This window comes from Anser anser (genome assembly GCF_964211835.1).
Source record: "Anser anser genome assembly, chromosome: 2".
Taxonomy (NCBI): domain Eukaryota; kingdom Metazoa; phylum Chordata; class Aves; order Anseriformes; family Anatidae; genus Anser; species Anser anser.
In genome coordinates, this window is record NC_139721.1 from 133,439,331 (window position 1) to 133,460,067 (window position 20,737).

Consider the following 20,737-nt stretch of genomic DNA (forward strand, 5'->3'; position numbering starts at 1 on the left):
CTGTGATCCCAAATGTTAGATCTCAAAAAAAATTCAAATTCCCCTCTTTATGTACTAAGAGCAATAGAAAGAATAGAAAGACATTTACAGAACTTAAAGCTGTCTTGTGGGCCTGACTTCTTTCACTCAATACTTTCAGAAAACAATCCGGATTAGCAGCTCATCATTGACTTCTTTACATGCTCTGACATAAGTAAATATATCCTGCTACTGCTAACTCAAGGTACACGTGTGTGCTGTGACAGAGAATAAATCTTTTTTTTTTGCATGATGATAGGTCTGAACTATAGCCACAGCGTGAACTCATTAGCAGATAAGGACTTGGATTTTTATACGAACCTTCAAAGCAAAGAAGAATATTAGAAGCAATGCCTCTCTGAAATATTTATTATCTCAAATATCTACTCCAGTAGCCAATAAGAAGAAAAAATCCAGATGAGAAATAAAAAGATAAATAGGCCAGTAACCACTGTGCCAGCAAACAACAACTGCCAAACCTATTCTGTTTCAGACAAAAGCTACTTTTGACATTGGCCAGATTATGAATAAGCTTATTTTACTGGTTATTGTAACCTGGAGCTCTTTCCATCAATCTGAGCACACATTAACAATCTTATAAAAAATTACACCTCAACCAAGGGAAAAAAAAAAAAAAACCTACACCTTTCACTAAACTGCTCCTAGGAAGCTAGCAGGATTTCTGCCTGGAATTGCCTCTCACCATCAATTGAAGCAACAACAGATGTCATTACATGCTCACCCTGAGGAGAAGACCTCCCACCAGCCTGAACAGTGATTGAGAATAAGATGGAAACGCCATCATGTACTGACAACCACACAAAAGGATGTTTTATGTTAGCAAATGGTTCTGACATTTTGAGAATTTGTTTGGCTTCACCATATAATTTGTCAAAAGCATTTTCTGATATCAAGGTTTAAACCTGATCTGTAATGCATTCGGGATGCTGCAAAATAGCAAAATCCATCAGTTGCTCATGGCACTTCTGATGCATAAATTGTGGCCTACATTTTTATCCAGTTTCTGTTGTCTCAGGAACTTCAAATGCAAATCATAATTTTATTCATAGCCCTCCGCTTAGCTTACTAAAAATAGGGCATTAGGCTTTGGCAGCTTATCATACAATATTTTCAGCTTTTCATATCTGTTTGTAATAATTTGAATATAAAGCCTTGACTGGTAGCGATAACAATGGTCTAACATCAATTTTCTCCTCTGTGACACAGGTCACGGGTAACAGGCTCACAAAAAAAAAGCATCTAGATCAGTCTGGAGAGTCTGCCTTCTGTCTTGCTGGGCCTGCAAGATCAGCTATGAATGAAACGAGGAAACCCCCAGCCTATGTCACCTTCAAATGCTCAGCTTTTAGGACACCTCAAAGAACAGTGATCGCACACTAGAGAAACTGGGAAGGTGAACTACAGTAACTATGTGAAAACCGCCAACTCTTTGTTGCCATTACTGCTGCTGAACACTGAACGTTAAACTGCTCAGCAACCCGCCTGCCTGCAGCATAATTAAAAATACAGTGAGTAATTACCCTTGCATCTTTTTTTTCCATTTATACCAATCCTTTCTACCTCTTTTTTTAAAATCTTACTTCTTTGTTACGTCTTCCTCAAACACCATCAGAAGTATTAGAACTGAAACCCACATCCTGCAGAGACTTGCACACATCCTTGAGTTTACAGATGCAAGGTTTTCCTTCATTTTTGGGACATAAAACTAGGCAGACACTAAAGTCGTTGTAGCAGATTCCAGTTTGCAAGCTTCGTGAATTAAAGCCGCATGTGCATGCATGTACTGCATGCTTATGTGTTGGAAAATTACTAATGAAAATAAATCAGTAACTACTGTTAACAGAAACCTCAGGCATGAAGAATATTTATCTGCTAAAATTTACAGATCTCCCAGCTTTTTGTTCTGTAAGGTATGCACTTTGGCAGCTGGGCTTTTGCAGTGCCACCATGCAGCTTGGTCCCCAGGCCATGACAGACCAGGCTACAAGCAGCAGCAGGGTAAAAGGGGAGTACGGCAACTACCCTGCAGAGCTTGAAACAACTCAAGCAAGCTGTGGGCAGCAGCAGGCAACTGGCAGCCAGCAACCCTGCTGGAAAACCAGTGCTCCCTGGAGAAGCAGAGCAACAATACACTGCTCACCAGAGTGAGCAGTGGGAGCCATAGCGAGGTGTTTCATCCCTCAGTCCATGAGATAAAAAGTAGAAAAATCTACTCAGGACACTGAACTACTGTCCTAGTGCTGAATTCACTGGCTGAATTCACAAACTCAGCATTTCCAGTCCCATATAGCCCAACAGATGAGGTATGCCAGGGAACACCTCTGGCATGACACCCAGACTCCTGCATCCAAGACAGAGAAGAGAGTTGGACCCTAATGTTTAAGAAAACAAACCAGAGGGTAATTTGATAGTTTCTCTAATGCTTCTTGCTGAAGCTTAAAATAAATTAAATATGCATTAGGACAGAAAAAGAGAAAGCAAAAATGTTTCTTTCAGCTGGTTGTATAGGAGGTACAGCTTACTTAACTCTGAAAATCATTTCTTCTGCTGGTTTAGATGCCCTCCACTAATTATTTCAAAGTTCCTATATCTCCTCAAATTTTGTGTGAGGGAGCCAAATTGTTCAACAAAGGGGCTGTGATTTTCTGCTCATAAAAATCAGATAGTCCATAACTGAGTACTGAAGAATTTAAATCCCTCTTGTGATTTTACCAACCCCTTATTTTTTACAGTTAAAGCCAGGTAGCATCAAAGTCATAGGCAGCAATGTAAGCAAAAGGCCTGTCCCTAACAAGCTGCTTTGCAGTAAATACAATAATTATATTTACATATCTCTTCAGGGTTACACACTTGGTGGTGGTGGAAATACTAAACTGATCCTGAAACACATGCAGCAGCTTCTCCTGTGCTGCTCTTCATCACCGTTGCCCAGATGTGATGCTATATGGCTTTAATAGATGTGCAGCAATCTGCAGATTCTATGAAAAAAACTACAAAGTTTTCCTTAAACAAAGTTTCCTTCCTGCACTGCAGAACTTAAAGAAAATTCAAAGGCAAAATTGAGCATAGATCCCTTCAGAGCTACTCCACCCAGGAGTTGGGATGAGGCAGACCTGGACACCAAAGCCACTGCAAAACAAAATAAAATAATTAAAAAAAAAGATAAAAAAGCTCTTTTCAAAGTGCATTTTTCTTGGTTAGATGCTGGATTCCACAAACACACATCTCTGATCTTTTTGTTTAGCAAAGAAACTCTTTCTTCTCCATGAAACCCCCTGGTGCTAGCAAGTTCCTGGAAATAACTACTAGCAACTCCACGTAGAAATAACTGCTAACAACTCTTTCTTTTGGCCTTTTCTTAATTATGTTCATTTAATAACTGAAAATTATAGCATTTCTTCCTCAGTGGATTTCTTGATATTCTAGCACACAAAAGAAAAAAGCCATTACAAAATCCATTAGTATTCTAACATGTAATTATATGATTATAATTGACTAACATGGTAATCCTGCAAGTGCTAGAGCTGATGAAGAAAAAAGCATAACAAATGAGGTTTTCTCACCTACAAGAATGCAAATAAAACAAATTATAATTAAATTTCAAGTGCTTCCAGCAGTTACTAATGATTTTAGAAATTCACTGAAGTACCTTGTACAGAGTATCTGTTCTAGCATAAGAAATTATTTTTTCAACCCTCTATTATTAGAACTGTTCATAAAGGATTTAGTTCATGCCATGCAGTACGATACGCCTGAGTACTTTTTAAAGTAAATTCCTAATGCGGGCACTGAAATTTGCATTCAGAGACCTGATTAAAAGCCTGCCTTTCAGATATACTTGCCACCTGCAGCTGCTATTCAGTTCCCTGTCATTTAAGTACCTGGCTTCAGACAGCCAAGAGTGAAAACTGCAGCTTGAAGAACATTATTGGTAACTCACAACACTGCTGAAGGGAGTCCTCCTTGCCAGACCCTGCCATTCTCAGGCAAATCCCCTGGCTGATTTTCCATTTAGGCCTGGAGAAAACATTAGGCCAAGCGCTCAGCTGGTGCAGATCAGCTAAGCTATACTGAAGTCAATTCAGCTGAGGATCCAAGCCACCCACGGTTTGTCTGAGTGCAGGTTGCATAACCAAGTGCTTACAATACAAATTTTCATCAAAAACCAGGACTGCCCTTAACGAAGGAGAAATACTCAATAATTAAAATGAAAACAGGATGTCTGGTTTTGGCAGCTTGCAACTGGCTCCCTGCAGGGCAAAGGGTTTGTACTTTGTACCTATATTCATAACCCTCATAAATTTAACAGTGTAATGATTAAACTTTCATTCCTTGGATGGGATAGGAGCTGCTGTGAAAGGTGAATAAGCATGTGCACTATCTTTTTCTGGACTATTTTCATATCCTACAAACTCTGAGGAACTGTTCAAAATGAAGACCCAACTTCTGTTCTTGCAGGCATGTGCATGTACCCAAACCACTCAATGAAGTGCACTCACCTTTCTGAGATGTAAATTTGACACACAGTTTCAAATCAAGCTGAGAAAGTTGTCTCTGGGTCTGAATAGCATTACTGTTGCTATTTTCTGTCCATCAGCTTTCTTAAATCTTTATATTGTCATTAAAATTTAGTTAAGTTCTTCTCTGTGCGCATCTGACTGCTTAGCTGAGAGACAGTACACGTCCCATTGTCATCCCCCTTCTATAAGAGCATTCACTTTCCTTTGTTTACCTGATTGTTCAATATTGCCTCTGCCCTGTTACTGAAATTCATTTACAGTATTTATTGCACAAAATTCCCTGGAGTCTTGCCCATTTATTTTTTTTTACAACTGCCTCAATTTAGATAATAAAAGATATTACCTTGGCTTTACCTTGGCTTACATATTCCCAAAGACATCCATAACTTGCCCTAAGAGAACCTCATTAAGATATTTTTATATTTGGTATTTTCTTTCTAGTGAACAGGTCAGGCTGGACCATAGTTATGTGCAATTCGTGGTATATGGCCTTTGAGTAAAACCAAGTAAAAGCTAAGTGATTAAATAACTATTTGATGCCTTGCACATGCCCAGGGGTTGTATTCCACAGAGCTCCCCCTCCTCCTCTTGTGCCACCTACCCACCCTCCCACCGCTCCTCCACACCTCTGTATACAAAACAAAGAAGCTTCACCCCGTAATGCAACCAAAAGTGAGGGAACAAGAAGAAATGCAAACGTTTGGAGAGCAGTTACAGCAATTTTTTGCTTTTACAGATGTGGTAGCAGAGCCTGTTCTTGCTGGCTCCTGGGAGACGAGCAGGTACCCAACTAGCAGGGCACACGCTGCTCGTTGCGCGTTGTGCAATGATCCATGTGACTGCAGGAACCTGCCGAGCTCGTTCAGAGAAGCATGCCCTTGCACTGTCCAACTCGTTAATGCTAGGCACAAGTCACAGCAAGCCTCAGTTTTGCCAGCTACCTCGCTGTGCTCCCGTGCTGCCTTTGGGAAGTATCTCTGTTTTGTAGCAAATAAGTTTTAAGGACTTGAATTTAACAAGAAAGGAGTGGTCCTGCTCTTCTTATGCCACTGTCCACCTTGCCCAGAGACCTATCTGGCTAATTTAAGGTTTACTGAAGCTTGTCATTATGCTGATGTTCCCATTAGTTGGGTCTCTAGAGAAGTAGCCTCTGAAACTTGCATTTGTTGCGAGCACTTTGTGCTCTTGAGCCTTGATCCACGTGACAGAGTTAGCACTGTGTAGTGCTGCTGGTCTCTTTCCAGTCACTGGGGTGGAAAGGTGTGACTGGTTGTAATACAATCAAACCATTCGCATACCTCCGGGTGTAGTATTTATTCACACCACAGCCAAAAACAATTATCCTTGAATACAATCGCATTCAGGAATTCTCAGAATTAAGCAGTTCTTCAGAGCTTTAAATAAAAAGGAGGGAGGAGAATGGCTGCATTATCAGAAAGGACAGAGAGGTTCCTTCTATTGCTCAGTATTTAAACTAGCTAAATATTTACATAAGTATTATATGAAAAGTGAGACTACACTCATCTGTTGTAAGGCCACTAGAACTCTAACAAAGCAGGCACAGGACAACTGCAAATGATAAGTAAACAGAAGTCATGGCCTTTTTTTTTTGTTGTTGTTTAAAGGCAGAAGAGTGGTTTCAAAGTTGTCTACTAAAATGATTGTTCAGCTTCCTGTGGTTTGAGACCTCAGCAGTCAAGTTTCTCAAGTTTCACTGTTTCAGCCATACCATCAAAGACATTTACAAAAATCAAATAAAAGACAAAAGTCTCAGCAGTAAATGCTGAAACAATCGCATGTGCTGCAGTTTTAAGGGAATCCTTTGTAAGGAAAAATAAAACAATCCAAAGGATCAGACAGTTTGGACTGCATAGGAAACAAGAATCATCCTGAAAATTCGATGAACACTTCATGATTAAATGCAAGGGGCAGATGCAGGCTCAATACCTAGTCTAGTTAAAACTCAGCTTTCATCAGCTCTTAGACCCTGCAGGCAGCTCTGCTCAGCCACATCCAGGGTGTCACAGGTGTCTGAGATACTTAAAATCTATCATGGGGAGATCGGTCTATGTAGCTAGAACAATGCTGCCAATCTAAAAATCTTTTAGGGTGTGTAATATATCAAATTCCACTAATACTCTAAGACTTTCTCTTCCTCTCCAACTTCATCTTAGCATACTAGATGAAACTATTGATGTGCTATGGACGGAGGACTGGGTGCTTTGTATCTTTCTTTTAGGTGACTCAGAACTCAGTTCTGTTTCGTGCATTATTGCAAGCAGCTTCAACTTGCTGACTAAACAACTTCCTCAGTTTTGTCCTCTCTTCAGAATTAGGAGATTCTAACCACAGTTAGAAAATTGTCTGTCCCAAGCACGGCTACCTGTTATTGTGGCTGCACTTAGTTAACTCAGTGATCTGTTGGATACACACAGTGTCATGAAACCCCTGCTTAGCAGGGCAGGCAGGCAGAAGGCCAAGTGTTAGCATCAAACCTCACCCTGAGGAGGTTTCCAACAGGGCTAGAAACTGACCCTAGAGGATTTGGTCCTAGGTTAGCTTTTAAACCACATATTTAGTTTTCCTTTTGGTTTAAAGAAAATAGCTGAGTTAGCAATAACTCTAATGTGATCATTTTACAGGGAAAAAAAAAATCTAACTCATGATTGCCAAGACCTGTTTTTGGATTGGTCCCATGAAGGTGAAGAAATTTCTGTAGCACAATTTGAACATTCAGGCCTAAGATTCAGCAGAATGGGTAACTATTCAGCTGTTTACACGTTAAAACCAGAGCAGCATTGGCATCTGATGAATTTTACTATGGGCAGCTGCAAGTGTAGCGAGCAGACACAGTTACTGAGCAGGAGCAGCAGCAATTTGTCTAGGGTGGTCACTATTTTTTAACTATTCAAGGCAGCCATCTTATACAGCAATTCCTATTTAAACCTGCCAGTCAGTACCTCACCTAAAATGCAAACACAGAGGGGAAACCAGGTGGATTAAATATCTTTGTGCTTATGAAGAAAATTTCTGCTTTGTCAGTGGAAGAATTTTAGTTATTCTTGCAGCATCTTACGAGGCCTTCTGTACACCCACAGCAGGTCCGAGGTTTCCAGACACATTGGATCTCCTGAGAGGGAGCACAGGGTGATCACAGCATGTTCCCAAGCAGCCCCTGGTCACAACAGCAGATGAAAAAAGGGTTTGCAGCCCCTGGTCACAACAGCAGATGAAAAAAGGGGTTGCCACTGTCAAAACTATTCATGTACCCAGCTTCTAGCCACTCTCCTTTCCTAGGGTGAGCAAGCTGTATTGTGCTGACCTGCCACAGCAATTTATCCTACAGCATGCTCCAGACAACTTTCCCATTGGCACATTGTACAAGCAGGGCAGCCTGATCCCAGGTCCTTGCTAAAAGAGGCTGGTTGGGAGCAGGCAACTGCTCTTGTCAGAACAGTTCCCTTCACCCACAGCTCCCCATAGGGAAAACAAGCTGTCAGGAACCACGAGCCCACCGCTGCCTCTGTTAATCCCATGGCAGGAGAGATATCTGGCAGGGTTTGTTGAATTCATCTCTGCGTCCTGCCTCAGTACTGGGATAAAACACAGTAGTCTTGCTTTACTGGTTGAGAGGTGATTCACTGTGCTTGTGGAGTAGGGATAAAAAAAAAATCAGTCAGCTCTTTGCACTGGTACTTGTGGTGGGCATGTCAGCCCCTGCCTGGTGAACACTTGGCTAGCAGTGCTGCATGAGCAAGCCAAGCCACCATGTTTGAAGGCGATGGGCTTCAAACTCACAGGAGGGGAAAATCATTCCTGACATTTATCTGAGGAGGTAACGTCAGGAAATCTCATTCTGATGTCAGCTATCCACTACATGAAAAAATGAATAAAGTACACAGTACTCTCTCCTAGAAAAGAAGAAATCACACTTTTTTTCTGGGAAAGCAGGAATGGAAAAAATCAATCAGGGACAGGAACAGCAACTTCCCTTCATTTGCCCATAACTGCATGATACTGAGGGAAGAAGCAAGCATTATGCTAATTTCAGAGCAGTCAGCCCAGGCAAACACTACAGCAAGTTAGAGACAATTGTGTGAGAACAGCAAGAAATCAAAGTGAAGAACACCATGAACTAGATAGATTGTGTGCAAAAATAAGGATTAATAGGCTTTATATATTTATTAGGTTAACTACCATCCTGCCTCATTAACAGCACACTTCAGAGCTTGCAGCGACGGGGACAGCCACAGGCAAGCTGCAGACGCTGTTCCGTGGGCAGCACTAGGCAGTAACCCTGGCTGCTGACAGGGTCGCTTGAACCTATTTCCATGCAACTACCCACTCCTCTTCCCTCTATATTCACAACCCAAAAGGAAAAGCTGAAGTACATCCATCCTTCATACCTTGCTGGCCACGTGTGAAAAGATGTATTTCCTGATATAGTAACAATGCGTTACAGGATGAAAATGCAGCCTTGGCATTTTTCCTGCTCTTACTCACGTGTCAAGGCCGCTACAAAACAAGTTACACACAGCTGGCAAGCAGATACACCGGTGAGGCCAGCATACCCTGGCTGCTCATATCCTTGAACGAGTAGAGGCAGCCAGCGTCCTGACAGCCAGCCCTTCAACAGCCCATGTCCTTGCTGTAGCTGCACGTAAGTCTGACTTCACATCTGCAGCTGTACGTTAGTCAGATAAGAGGTGCAAAGTGCAGCTGTTCTGATCAGTGCTCCCAACTCGGCATCAGCTTATCAGAAATTCCATGTGGAGCCTTGAGCAGTAATCCCAAGGAGGGGTGGCTGCAGGAGGATGCTGCCAGGGGACTGAACCAGCATGTTCCTGTAGTGCCACCCAGCACCTGCCACTCAGCTGTGGTAGGCTGCAACTCGCTCATGCATTTTGGATAAGGAGCAGGAGTTTGGGCTTTAATTGTCAACTTGTGCTCTTTTCATTAATGGTACCAATATAAAATACATGACACAGAGTCTATGAGAAAAGCCTGTAAAAGGAAGTAAAGAGCCAGGTAGAGGATTGGCTGTCTTTTTTTTTTTCCCCCCCTTCAAAAAAACTGGTGCATGGGGTACCATCTCCCCTGCTTCCAAGCACAGTCGCTTCTGTACTCACACCCACAGGCAAAAAGCCTTTACAAGCAAACGGATAGATCATCCAAAGGCGTCACAGCTAGCATGGCCAAGGGCTGGAGGCTCAGCATCTGGCATGCTTTGCTGCTTAGACAATCGCTAGTTACACTCCATGAAACAAAATTTAATATAAGCACCACCAGAAATAATGGCATGCCTGCATGCACCGTTAGCATTACTTCCTGAAGTTAATCTGAAGTATGAAACAATATTCTAATTACACATTTTTCATTTTATGGAAGAGCTGCTTTATGTCTCTATTGCCCTCTTCTTTCTTTTTTGAGAATGAATGGAGAAATCTTGACTTAGCACACAAATGCCAAGTAACAATGCCTTTATTAGGATGTGGACTGCAACAACTCACCAGCGCTTGTTTTTTTTTTTGTTTTTCAAGATGTGAAAATTCCATAGATTGCTTTTTTGTTTGGTTTCACCCACTCTACTTTAATCATATATTTAAAAAGCAGAATTCAGATTTCATGACTGAGTTGATCAAACTTTTTAAAAATGAGTAAGCTCACTAGGCTTACTAGAGACTAGGTACATTAGAGTTTATAACAGAAGTGGTAATGCAAAGTACCTTGCTACATTTTTTTGACATTCAGGACATAATACTTCCATCTATTTGGTGATATCCAACCTTGATGCTGCTCATTTTTCATACAGAGCAGAGAGTGTGGTTTAGGTATGAGCTCTGCTGTTAATTCAGTCACCCTGTGCCTAATTCAAAAAAGCAAATATTTAGTTCTCAAAAGAGTATTTTCAGATAATTATCTCAGACTCTACTGCCCAATATCATAATACTGCTTGGATAAGGATAGAAAAGAAGCATAAACTGGCCTACCGTAAGCTAACTCTATGATCCTGAACTACTTGAAGAACCAAAGTTTTGAGCCCAATCCTGTTTAACTCCTGAAGTGTAACATTTTTTTACTCACATCTGTATCAATGACTGCATACTCCTGTTACAATACCTGTATGAGCTCATTTGGTTCACTTCCTTCTTCCACTGTAATTAATGTAGATCTTCCATTTCGTTCGTTGTCCCGAATGCCAAGGGCAACCTGAGCAGCCTTCAGACGCTCGTATTTATTGCATGATGAGCCAAACCATTGATAGATTTCCTAAAATAATTAAAAACATACATGTTAACAATAAGATTCAACAGTGAGCAACATTATGAAATCAATATTTTATTAATCATTATCTGACTGAAGCTAAACCACCAGAACATCAGTGAAGCTACAATTTTCAGATCTCTTTTGGAAAGTATTTCTAAGTCACCTAGATATCATAGTAAATAAGATATTTTATGTAATGTCATTTAGTATCCATGTATTAGGAGATTGTTTGATCTCAGACAAGTCAGAGCTTTGGTTTGACAGTTTTATCACAGATAAAGCCGTATCTTCAGCTATCTAGAGAACCTGAAACCCCTAAATTTGCTACCGTAATTTTTTTATCTGGAAGTTCCTCTTCTATGCTATTTCAGCAGTGCCATTTTCCATCTCTGGCAAGAAATAAAGTCATTTCAAAATCTCAGTGAAAACCCTGATTTTATCTGCTATTCAAAAAAAAAAGTGAGATCTTTCGAACCAGTTTTTATTTTGGTGACTTTCTGCTGCAGAGTATTTGTCATTCACTCAACTCAGTTTGTCACTCACTGCATCAAACTCCCAAACCAGTTCAAGTGCAAAGAGATATCACAGGCATTTTCAATAAAAGGTCTTCCTCACTGAAAAAATTTCCTCACCGTATAGCTGATCCAATGCTCATAAAAGCACATTAACCTTAGATAAATGCAAGCCCTTCCAACTGGGCATATCACACATGTCTTTATAAATGACTTATAAAAATTTACAGATTAGGAATAAACTGATTTTCTGATCAGTTAAAGCACCAAGTTCCTTGCTAGCCCAAGATACATACACCTCATCCCCTTCCTGCCTCAGGAACTGGGTATAACGAAGACAAAAGACACATCCATAAGAGATGCCTGCATTTAGAAGACGCAGCAACTAGAAGTAAGCTGCTGCCCCAGGGCAATTCACCAAATTACAGTTGCTCACCTTTACAGGGAGCTCCTCAGAAACCACAGCAGTGGCTCTTCACATTGAAGAGCAAAATCTCTGGTGGCAGTAGCCTACTCATAGATACCTTCAAAGCCCTTCATGTCATCTGGCTAAATAGGCAGTGTATAGGTACTGCCCACACAACATGGTAAGTGCAATCCATCCAGAACAGAGCATGTTACCCAAGGCATCTCTCAGGAAGGAGGGCCAGCAGAATCAGCCTAATCCAGTCACACCAGAGACAGAAGAGCCACAGTATTGTCAAGTCCCATTCTTCATCCTGAATGCAAAGTGTTTCAGGATAAAGAATTTAAATTTCAACCTTGATGGAAGTTACTAAGAAGAGACAGAACTTAGAGCCACTAGAGGCTAAGCTGGAAGGAGCTACTCAAAGGAAATGAATCAGCTTGGCTGAGTGCATTTTTTCCCTCCCTTCTTTTGGAAGAAAGTCATTTGATTCTTCTTCATGTGATTCTATCAGGATCGCATGGACTTCCAAAACTAGATCTTTTTCAACTTGTAGATGTTATGCAGTGAAAGCTGTGGGGTTTCCAGCTTGACGTTACCAACTTGATTATAGGTTCAAGACCTAAAAACAAAAAATATTTCCAAGTTCTGGTTTAAATGTCATCAGCTTCAGTATCCAGAATCTGGAGACACATACTTGGATGCAGATACGAACCTTCCCTTTAATATGATTTGACACTTTTTACATTTCCACAAAATAACTGTGCAGATTCAGGGAAACAGAACTTGTAAAGAATTAATAAAATATTGCCTTGGGAGTATGTAGAAAGTCAAAAGTTTCATTTTAAGCAGCTTTTTAAAATATAGTTATTACAGCAATAAACTGCTTCAACCATCCTCTCCTAAGTTCTGGGAGACTTCTCAAAACACAGTCTCCTTTAGTTTGACAATTTCACTACTCAAATTTACGTATTCTCTTCTTGGTCTATCTCCTAATCAAGCTTATTTGAAGTGTGAGAAAACAGGAGCCATTAGTGATATAACAGCAATAAATAGGAATTCTTTTTTTTCCACACTCTATAGAAGCAATAAGGAAGATGAGAATGACATGTAGAGAATTAACTAGAGAGGTCAGGCAGATATTGCCTTATCTTAGTATGTATGCTGCAATTCATGGAGATTACTCATTCAGAAAGGTTAAAAGTTCAGTTTCAGTTGTATACATTAACCTTCTGTAGGTTTTTTGGTAACTGGCCATGCAATCTCAAACAAGTATTCTCATCTACAAAATGAACATTTACTGACCACACAGGATATTGTGAGACTTAAATTGTCACTGCAAATTACAAAGACCTTTAGTTCTCAGACAATAAATTCACATTTTCCTTTCTTAGCATCTCTTAAAGGTCCCACTGCACAGCAAGTCCTGGCTACCCCCTATTCCATGTGCTCTCCAAGTTTGCCTTCAGTAAGCAAGTGACTAAACTGAGCTGTCAAAATCTACCAACTTTATGCATCAAATCAGCCAGAGTAAGGAGAAAGGCCTTTAAAAATATACAGCAGTGGATTTCAGATTTTTTGATTTGCAGACATTGTTATTTTGCTTATGGATTCCACACCGCTACACGAAAAAAAAATACAATAAATTTAATCCTACTGACAGTTACCTTAGTTAATTTCAGACCCCGTAATAACTTGCTACTTGAATACAGTTTCAAAGCTATTGCAAAAGAAATACTCCTCAAACTTTCCTCAGAATTCCCTTTGCATAAGATTTTGCTAAGTCTTCCATGGTAGACAATAAAATATACACAATTTCATTTTTAGTATATGCTTGTTTCAGTTTCCATGATTGGGCTGTGTATAACTTCTGACCTATAGAAATATTCTCACAAAATAGCATGGCCTAAATGTTTCTGTCCGTAAACCAAAATAAATATGAAATTTTATTAGTTTTTTATTTAGGTTTCTTTATCAAGAAACCTTGTGAAAATGAAACTTAGGTTTTCTCCTGCAGCATAAAAAATTGTCATCAACAAGCAGTGTCTGAAAACATCCTTGATCAGGAGTTCACATACCATTAAAGCTCCATCTTTCTTGGTTATTTAAAAAATGATTAAAAGAAGCTAGAGAAACAAGAAAGTATTTTCAGCATTTGAAAAAAAAGACAGTGTTCTTTAGTAACAAGATAAAAAGCTGAACCTCAGGTACTGAGCATGTAATTTAATAGAAGGAAGTGAGCAGCTTGAAGTCATAAAAGTATCCCAGAATGCATAATATTTTACTATATTTACCACGAGCACTAAATAAATATGTAAAGTACCCAGTGCTACGAGCCTTCAGGAGCTTAGATTTACTTATCCTTTAATTCTAAAGTAAAATAATTTTCTCAATTATTTTTAAGTATCTTATTTTGAAGCCTCATGATAGAGGTTCAGGTGGATATTTATAAGATTGTCTTCCTGACAGTTTGCTCACTTCATTCTCTAAGCAAAATGGGTTTTAACATTTAATCTCAGAAAAAAAAAGAAAGATGTTTAAAAGCTAGAGTCACTCTTGGCAAGGCTAATATTTAGATTTACCTAAATATATATCCAAAGTCAGCTAGCTATCTAACTACATCCAACATGCTACTGAGGTTTTGGCTTATATTTTATTATTATTCATGTATTTGTTTAGACCTATGTATACATAAGAACTAAATAAGGGCTATAATGTAGCATTTACCTTTAGTTTCAGTGGCTTCACAATTTCTTAGTTGTACTATAAATTCACTATTTTTAGCTTTGTTTTGCAAGCCATATTTGGAATTGGCAGGCTGACAAAAATTGTTTCCAATAAAACGAAAATAGACTTCAAGTTTTCACTCATCTCAAAAGAAGAAAAGGAACTTCATTCATCAGTAATTCCTTTGCCAAGCCCAGTTTATTTTCAGAAGGTTGCACCAGTGGGTTTTTTTTTTTTTTTTTTTAATCTGTTTAACAGTGTTTAAGAGAGATGCTGTGGAAGAGAGCTATTCTGCTACCCAATATTGCTGGCAGTCGATACCAATACTCTACTTGATCACAGCTGGCCAGTCAGCAGCTCAGGGTGAGAAAGTGTTACCATGGCTCATCACAGTGACCGCTCCAGGGCTGCTGAGAGAGATCAGGAATGTATCAGGGTCTGTATCACACAGCAGTCATAGCAAGGTCTTCTGATCTGTGCATTTGGGTGACACATGGTTGGGTCTTCTCATAGTGCACAGTAGCACTGTAGAGTCAGAGCTTTTATTCCTGGTAGCTGCTGGGCTGCAGAGAGACCTTGGGCAAATAACACAAAATTTACACAGCGTGTTAAATAACCCAACACTTGGTTTCTATACAGAAACATGCTGCAGGGTGATTATGTATGGCTCGTGTAACTGAGTAATAGTACTTTGGCACTGTTCCCTGTACGCAGCATGACTGTGAAAGTGTATGTCCTGCTTCCTGCTCCAGCGCCAAATGGCATGTAGAGCAAGAGGAGGAAAAACAAAATTGCTTATTTCAAAAGTGATATAAAAAAGTTTTCCCCTCTAACACAGACACCTCTGTATTCAACTGGCAGCCTGCTCAGTTTGGACGCAAGTGAAAACACTGTCTGTATCCCTGTGTCTTTTCTGTGAATCTTAGCAAGGATGAAGAAAGCAAAAGTCAGAAAGCTTACATCCATGAAAAATTTTCATTCTGGCTACAAACACGTCCTGAACATAAATGTTTTAATCCTATATCTTTGTTCAAATTCCCATGTCCACACTGTATTGCTGATTTGCATTCTCCTATGGGAAGATACATTACAAAGCTAAGTAAATTAAATATGTTTCAAAATTAATTTCAAGGAAATTTGTTGTGAAACTTCAATTTTGGTAGGAAAAAAAAAGTCTAAAATGAGATGTCTAAAATAGGTCCACAAACTCTAAAGTGTTAAAATAAAAAAATGAAGCTTTAAGGAAAGATTAAGTCAAGTATCACATGTCAGTGTGTCTCCATTCTTTGTTGGCAAGCCCTGATGTGTCCTAAACTCATCCACTTTTGCCTACTTCTACACTAGAACATGCTCCTAGAATGTAATTGCACGTCAGTTAAAATAAATAAAAATACCACTCTTAGGAGTCAGCTAGATCTATACTGTGGATACTTGTTGGCATCCTGTACTTAACATCAGGATGATGTTTCTGTTTCTCTGAACTACATTAAGGTATAGAGACACAGATACAAAGAAGGGATTAGTGCAAATGAATGAGCACACTCAGCTGAAGTTTGTTGTTGTTGTTTTTTTAATGTGGAACACCAGGCCACATTATCTTTACACCCACAACTCGTACAAAAGGGCTAAAAGCAAGAAAAGTTTTGTGAAGTTATTGCCTTGATTCCTCTCTTGTCTTAGGTTTAGCTGCATATGTTTGTAGATAGAATCAGATCAAAGCCTGGGCAACTAACAACAAAGCTACTGCACTGGTTTCAGTTGGAAGAAAATCTGATGAAGCTTGTGAAGAATGATAGGTCAGGAGGAGAGGAGCAGTGGTGCAGGAGTGCCCAAAGCGGGTGGCACTCCTATTGAAAGTGGGTGAAAATATTGCAACATTGAGTGAGCTTAAGATGCCACTTCTAGAGAGGCAGAAAAAAAACAAGCAAAGCCTGAACACACATGAATATTGGCAAAGCTTTTCTGTGTATCTTATCATGGTTCTATGTTTATATCAGCTTAATTGGCTAGCACTCATCTGAGACTCCATTCATTCTTCATGTCATTAATAAACAGCTGTTTTGATAACACGAGTTCATTAAAGTTGAAACAATTCTTTCTATTGACATCTTTCCTTTTAATCCACTAAGTAACTAGACTAACAAAATGAGAACGTGTAAATAGACTTGGAAAGCCATGTTTTTAAATTAATTGCACAGAACAGAAATGCTTCTAATTCCTTCAGTTCTCCTTAAAAGTAAAACATATGCACATTACCCTAGAGTCTGTAATTCAAACAATTTTTTGGAAACTTTAAATGGAGAGCCCTGAAGCAGGAGTGTGAAACTTTTTTAACCAAAAACATGTGCTAGACTAAGAAAACAAAGTTCAAGTGGTGGGAAAAATAACTGAGTGGTTAAACTTCGAAGCGACTACAACACAGCACCTTTTTCACTGACTTTTTCAGGAATGGACATATATCAAAAAGAATGTTTGGATTGAACCAGTTTAATGTAGGCTTCTGGGTCAGTTTTCTCAATTTCTAAATACTATTCAATGTTTTTTCCTGTCTTGACTGTTGAATTCCAGATACAGGCAGGGAAAAAAAAAAATAACCATTTCAAATCTACATCAAATCTGCCTTTCATTTGTTGAAGCTGCAATATAGTGAACCACTGAAAGTTGTGGAGTTTTGATAATCCAAAACAAACTCTGAATTCCTTCAGTCAGAATGCTGCCGAGGCCACCGTGAGCCCAGCCCTAGTATAATTACAATAGCACCTTTGTAATCAGTCTAGGAGTCTCCCACTTGGTTCAACTGGAACAAATCGTCAGGATAAAAATAAGCCAGATGTACCACAGGCATACACCTACTACATTCATTTTTCCTCTCACACTTGTTTTACTAGCTTGTTCCAGGAATATTTATTGCCACACCATAGTGTGTTAAAGGGTAAGTAACAGGAGTATATTCATTCTGAGTACCAGCAGCTCAAGCAGCAGGGGATCTGGATTTTCTACATCATCATGAAGTAAACTAACCTAACTGAATCATGAGTCTGAATGTATTAGAAGTCGTCTGAGTCTTAATGACGGTCTCTGTTTCAGCCACTTTCCTGCATACAAGTGGGTGTGGAAAGGGAAGAAAGCTTTCTAGTCCCTAGAAAGGAAGGGAACTACAAACTCTGAACACTAACTGAAGAAATAAAACGGCTTAGTATTCATTTTTCTCCATCTGATGAGTTTGGGACTATAACTTAACTTCCAGAATGCTGGAGGTTAAATTACTGAAACTAAAAATAATTGCTTCACAGATTTATAGAAAAACATGGCATGCCTGCTTACTAAGCTACACTGTGTAGTTACAAGCATATTTTTAACCTGTAAATAAGCCCATTTAGTTTAGTTCTTCAAGCTCTGCTACTTGTTTAGCATTTCCCTGCTCCCCTGAGCAAAATTCTAACTTTCAGCTTGGTGAAACTGACAAAGAAGTTAGTTGTAGGAGAAACATAACACAGAAAGGACATGACTAGTTGGACATGACAGGTCCAAGGAAAGCAACTAGGAAGAGAAACTTACAGTGATGAACTCCCACATGCAAGAATCTGCTCTTTCAGTCATTTATTCCCAAACAGCAACTGTTATAAAGCAGTAAGTATGCTGACTAAACTGCTTTCTTAAAGGAAAAGAAAAGCCACCTAGAAGAGATAGTGCAGGCAAGAGGAGATTACAGAAGAAAGTAGAACAGTTCGTAAATTTGCAATGTGATACTGAATCATACCCCATCGTCATAACCCTCAAACAATTACATCCTCTTGATTTTTACTGTTAGAAAGCAGAAGTTAATTTTATTCTTGTAAATGTTTTGATCTATAGCAAGTTCATAGTTTTTATGAAAAGCAATTGCCGCACAAAAGAGGTCTGTACATTATTATTAACATTTCATCAAGTGTCTCTATGGAAGATAAGATGGCTCTTACACTTGACATACCTATGATGTCAGGAGGTCAAGTAGAAGCATACTGATGAATACATAACAAATTGATTCATTCTCATACTTTTGTTTTTGATATCATAATTCTCACTTTTAATTTACACAGCCCTTGAGAGGTCATGCACATTGTTGCACCGTACTTTAAGCATCCTGCAGGCTCTTGAATTTCAAAACAGCAATCTCCTGGCTGTTATGAATTGGTTTATAAGCACCACCATAGTAATGGGAAGGATGGACAACTGAATGCAGTTTACACTTAACACCAGGTATAGTTATCACCTAGCCTTCTGCATTCTGCCTTTGGGAAAGAAACTAGATCAGGTCCAATCTCAGAACTGCTTGGTACTTTTCACCCCACCAGCACCCTTATTTTAAGGGCTGCCTCCTCTTTTTTCTAAGATGCTAAGTGGCACGCAGCCCTCTTCCTAATCCCTGTAGTCACTTGGCATGTACAAAGCCTTCTCAGCAACTGCCCTGTACTTGTCTTGCCTGTCCTAAAGGCACAGGAGCCGAACCTTCCCAGGTTCATAGCCACAGTACCCGTAGCCATTGCCTTCCTTCCTGTCAAAGACAGCATTTTCTCTGCCATCTGAAGCTGTTTTCTGCTCCAGCCTCAGTTCACAGTAGGCAAGATAAGACCTGGGCAGGATAATTTTAAGTTCTGAAAGTGGGGTTTAGTAAGCAACGTATCTAGGCATGAAATAACCAGCAGAAACTGAACTGTGAACATGTGAAACCATCTGGAAATGCACAGATGCTTTCAACTTAAGGAATTATCACCAGGAGGGAAGACTTAGCAGCCAATAATAGTTTTATTCATGATTATTACCTTTCTTAATTTTCCCTTACCTGTTCAAACATGAGGTTTAACATACTGCAGTAATTGAGCTCAATGGGAAAACAAATGACTTTTTATTATATAAGTGGCTTGATGAAATGCAACAGGAAATGGACTACATGGGTAGTTTTGCAGTGCCATGGAGACCATCCTTCTTGTTAGCTAAGAGATTAAGAAAAGTACATCTTGCAAGTTCATCTTATTTGACATACTACAATATTTTGATAGTAAGAGCACTGACAATAAGCTCATTACTTTAAGCAGTTACTGTCCATTATTCTAACAGTGATTCAGCAGTGCCCTGAGAAATCCCAAGACTCAAGAGCAACCTTAATAAAGATTCATTTTATTTCTATTAATAATCTACTTGTTCCATTTTTTTTTTAAAGGACCCCTTGATTAAAAGCTCCTTTAAAGACTCTCCCACTTACAATGGGCCTCTAGTCATGGAAAATTTCAATCTGAAATACAGTTATGTCAGCTTGAAATATAATTCTGAGAAAAATACACTGTCACAGTGGAAATCTGGAGAAATAGGTGTGGTATAAAACTTGCTTTACATTCACTTCAGCTTTACTTTCACACCTTCATCTTAAAGTATCAGACATTGCCATTTCCTCTCAAGAAAGTTCTGGTTTACAAATAACCTATAATGAAATTACTGCAAATGGGTGCCGAAACACCTTTTTCTTAACTTGTTTATACATCCAAGAAAGCCTATGTCCCTTATACCACTGGCATTGCAAGACCAAGAACTGTTATCAGTCGTGTGCTTTAACTGATTCCCCATAATCTGGTAAAGATCTAAACATTGTTCACATCTAATCTTTCTTCCTACAAAGGCACAGGGCTGCACTGCAGCTTAACCTCTATCTCGTCAGTCAGGAAATCAGAAACCAGTGGTGTTGCACTAAAAAAGGAAAAGGCTCACAATGTACATTCAGCATTAGAAACCCAGAATCTAAAGCCTTTTTACATTTATATTGATAGTGACAGTGCTCTCCTCTCAGCAGGTCTCATCAAGCTATACATCTGACACCTCTACATACCCAGGGTGCACTTCAGTGTCTTTGCCATGTCTGCAGTGGGACTTTAGTAATTACTTCGGGTGAACTGGGTTAACTCTAGCACAGTAAGGGCCTGGAGAAGTCGAACTGAAGCACACCTGCTTCCACATGATGTCTGTAGGAGGGTAACTCCAAACCAGAAAACTCAAGCCCTGTGATAGCCTGCCTGCAAAAGCAGCATTTTCTGTTGACAGCTAATTCCAACTTTCCCATCTCCCACAGATTAACTCTTAAACATTATCTATTATGTGTCTCTTCTTCACATCCTTACTACAGTGAAACATTTAGAGGTAACATTTTGGATACTGATCACTTGGCTCTATCAGGTGCTCAAACCACACCATCATAGGAGGGATGGAATAGTGTTAGGAAAATACTGGTTGCTGTG

At 39.4% G+C, this 20,737-nt stretch overlaps 1 protein-coding gene across 1 annotated transcript in view; it reads right to left on the reverse strand.

Moving 5' to 3' along the window:
- Nucleotides 1-20,737, reverse strand: part of SCIN (scinderin) — a 52,886-nt gene that overhangs the window by 23,028 nt on the left and 9,121 nt on the right. The window contains exon 4 of the mRNA XM_083824316.1: nucleotides 10,680-10,829. Within this exon, the coding sequence (XP_083680442.1) occupies nucleotides 10,680-10,829 (150 nt within the window). The remainder of the gene's footprint in view (nucleotides 1-10,679; nucleotides 10,830-20,737) is intronic.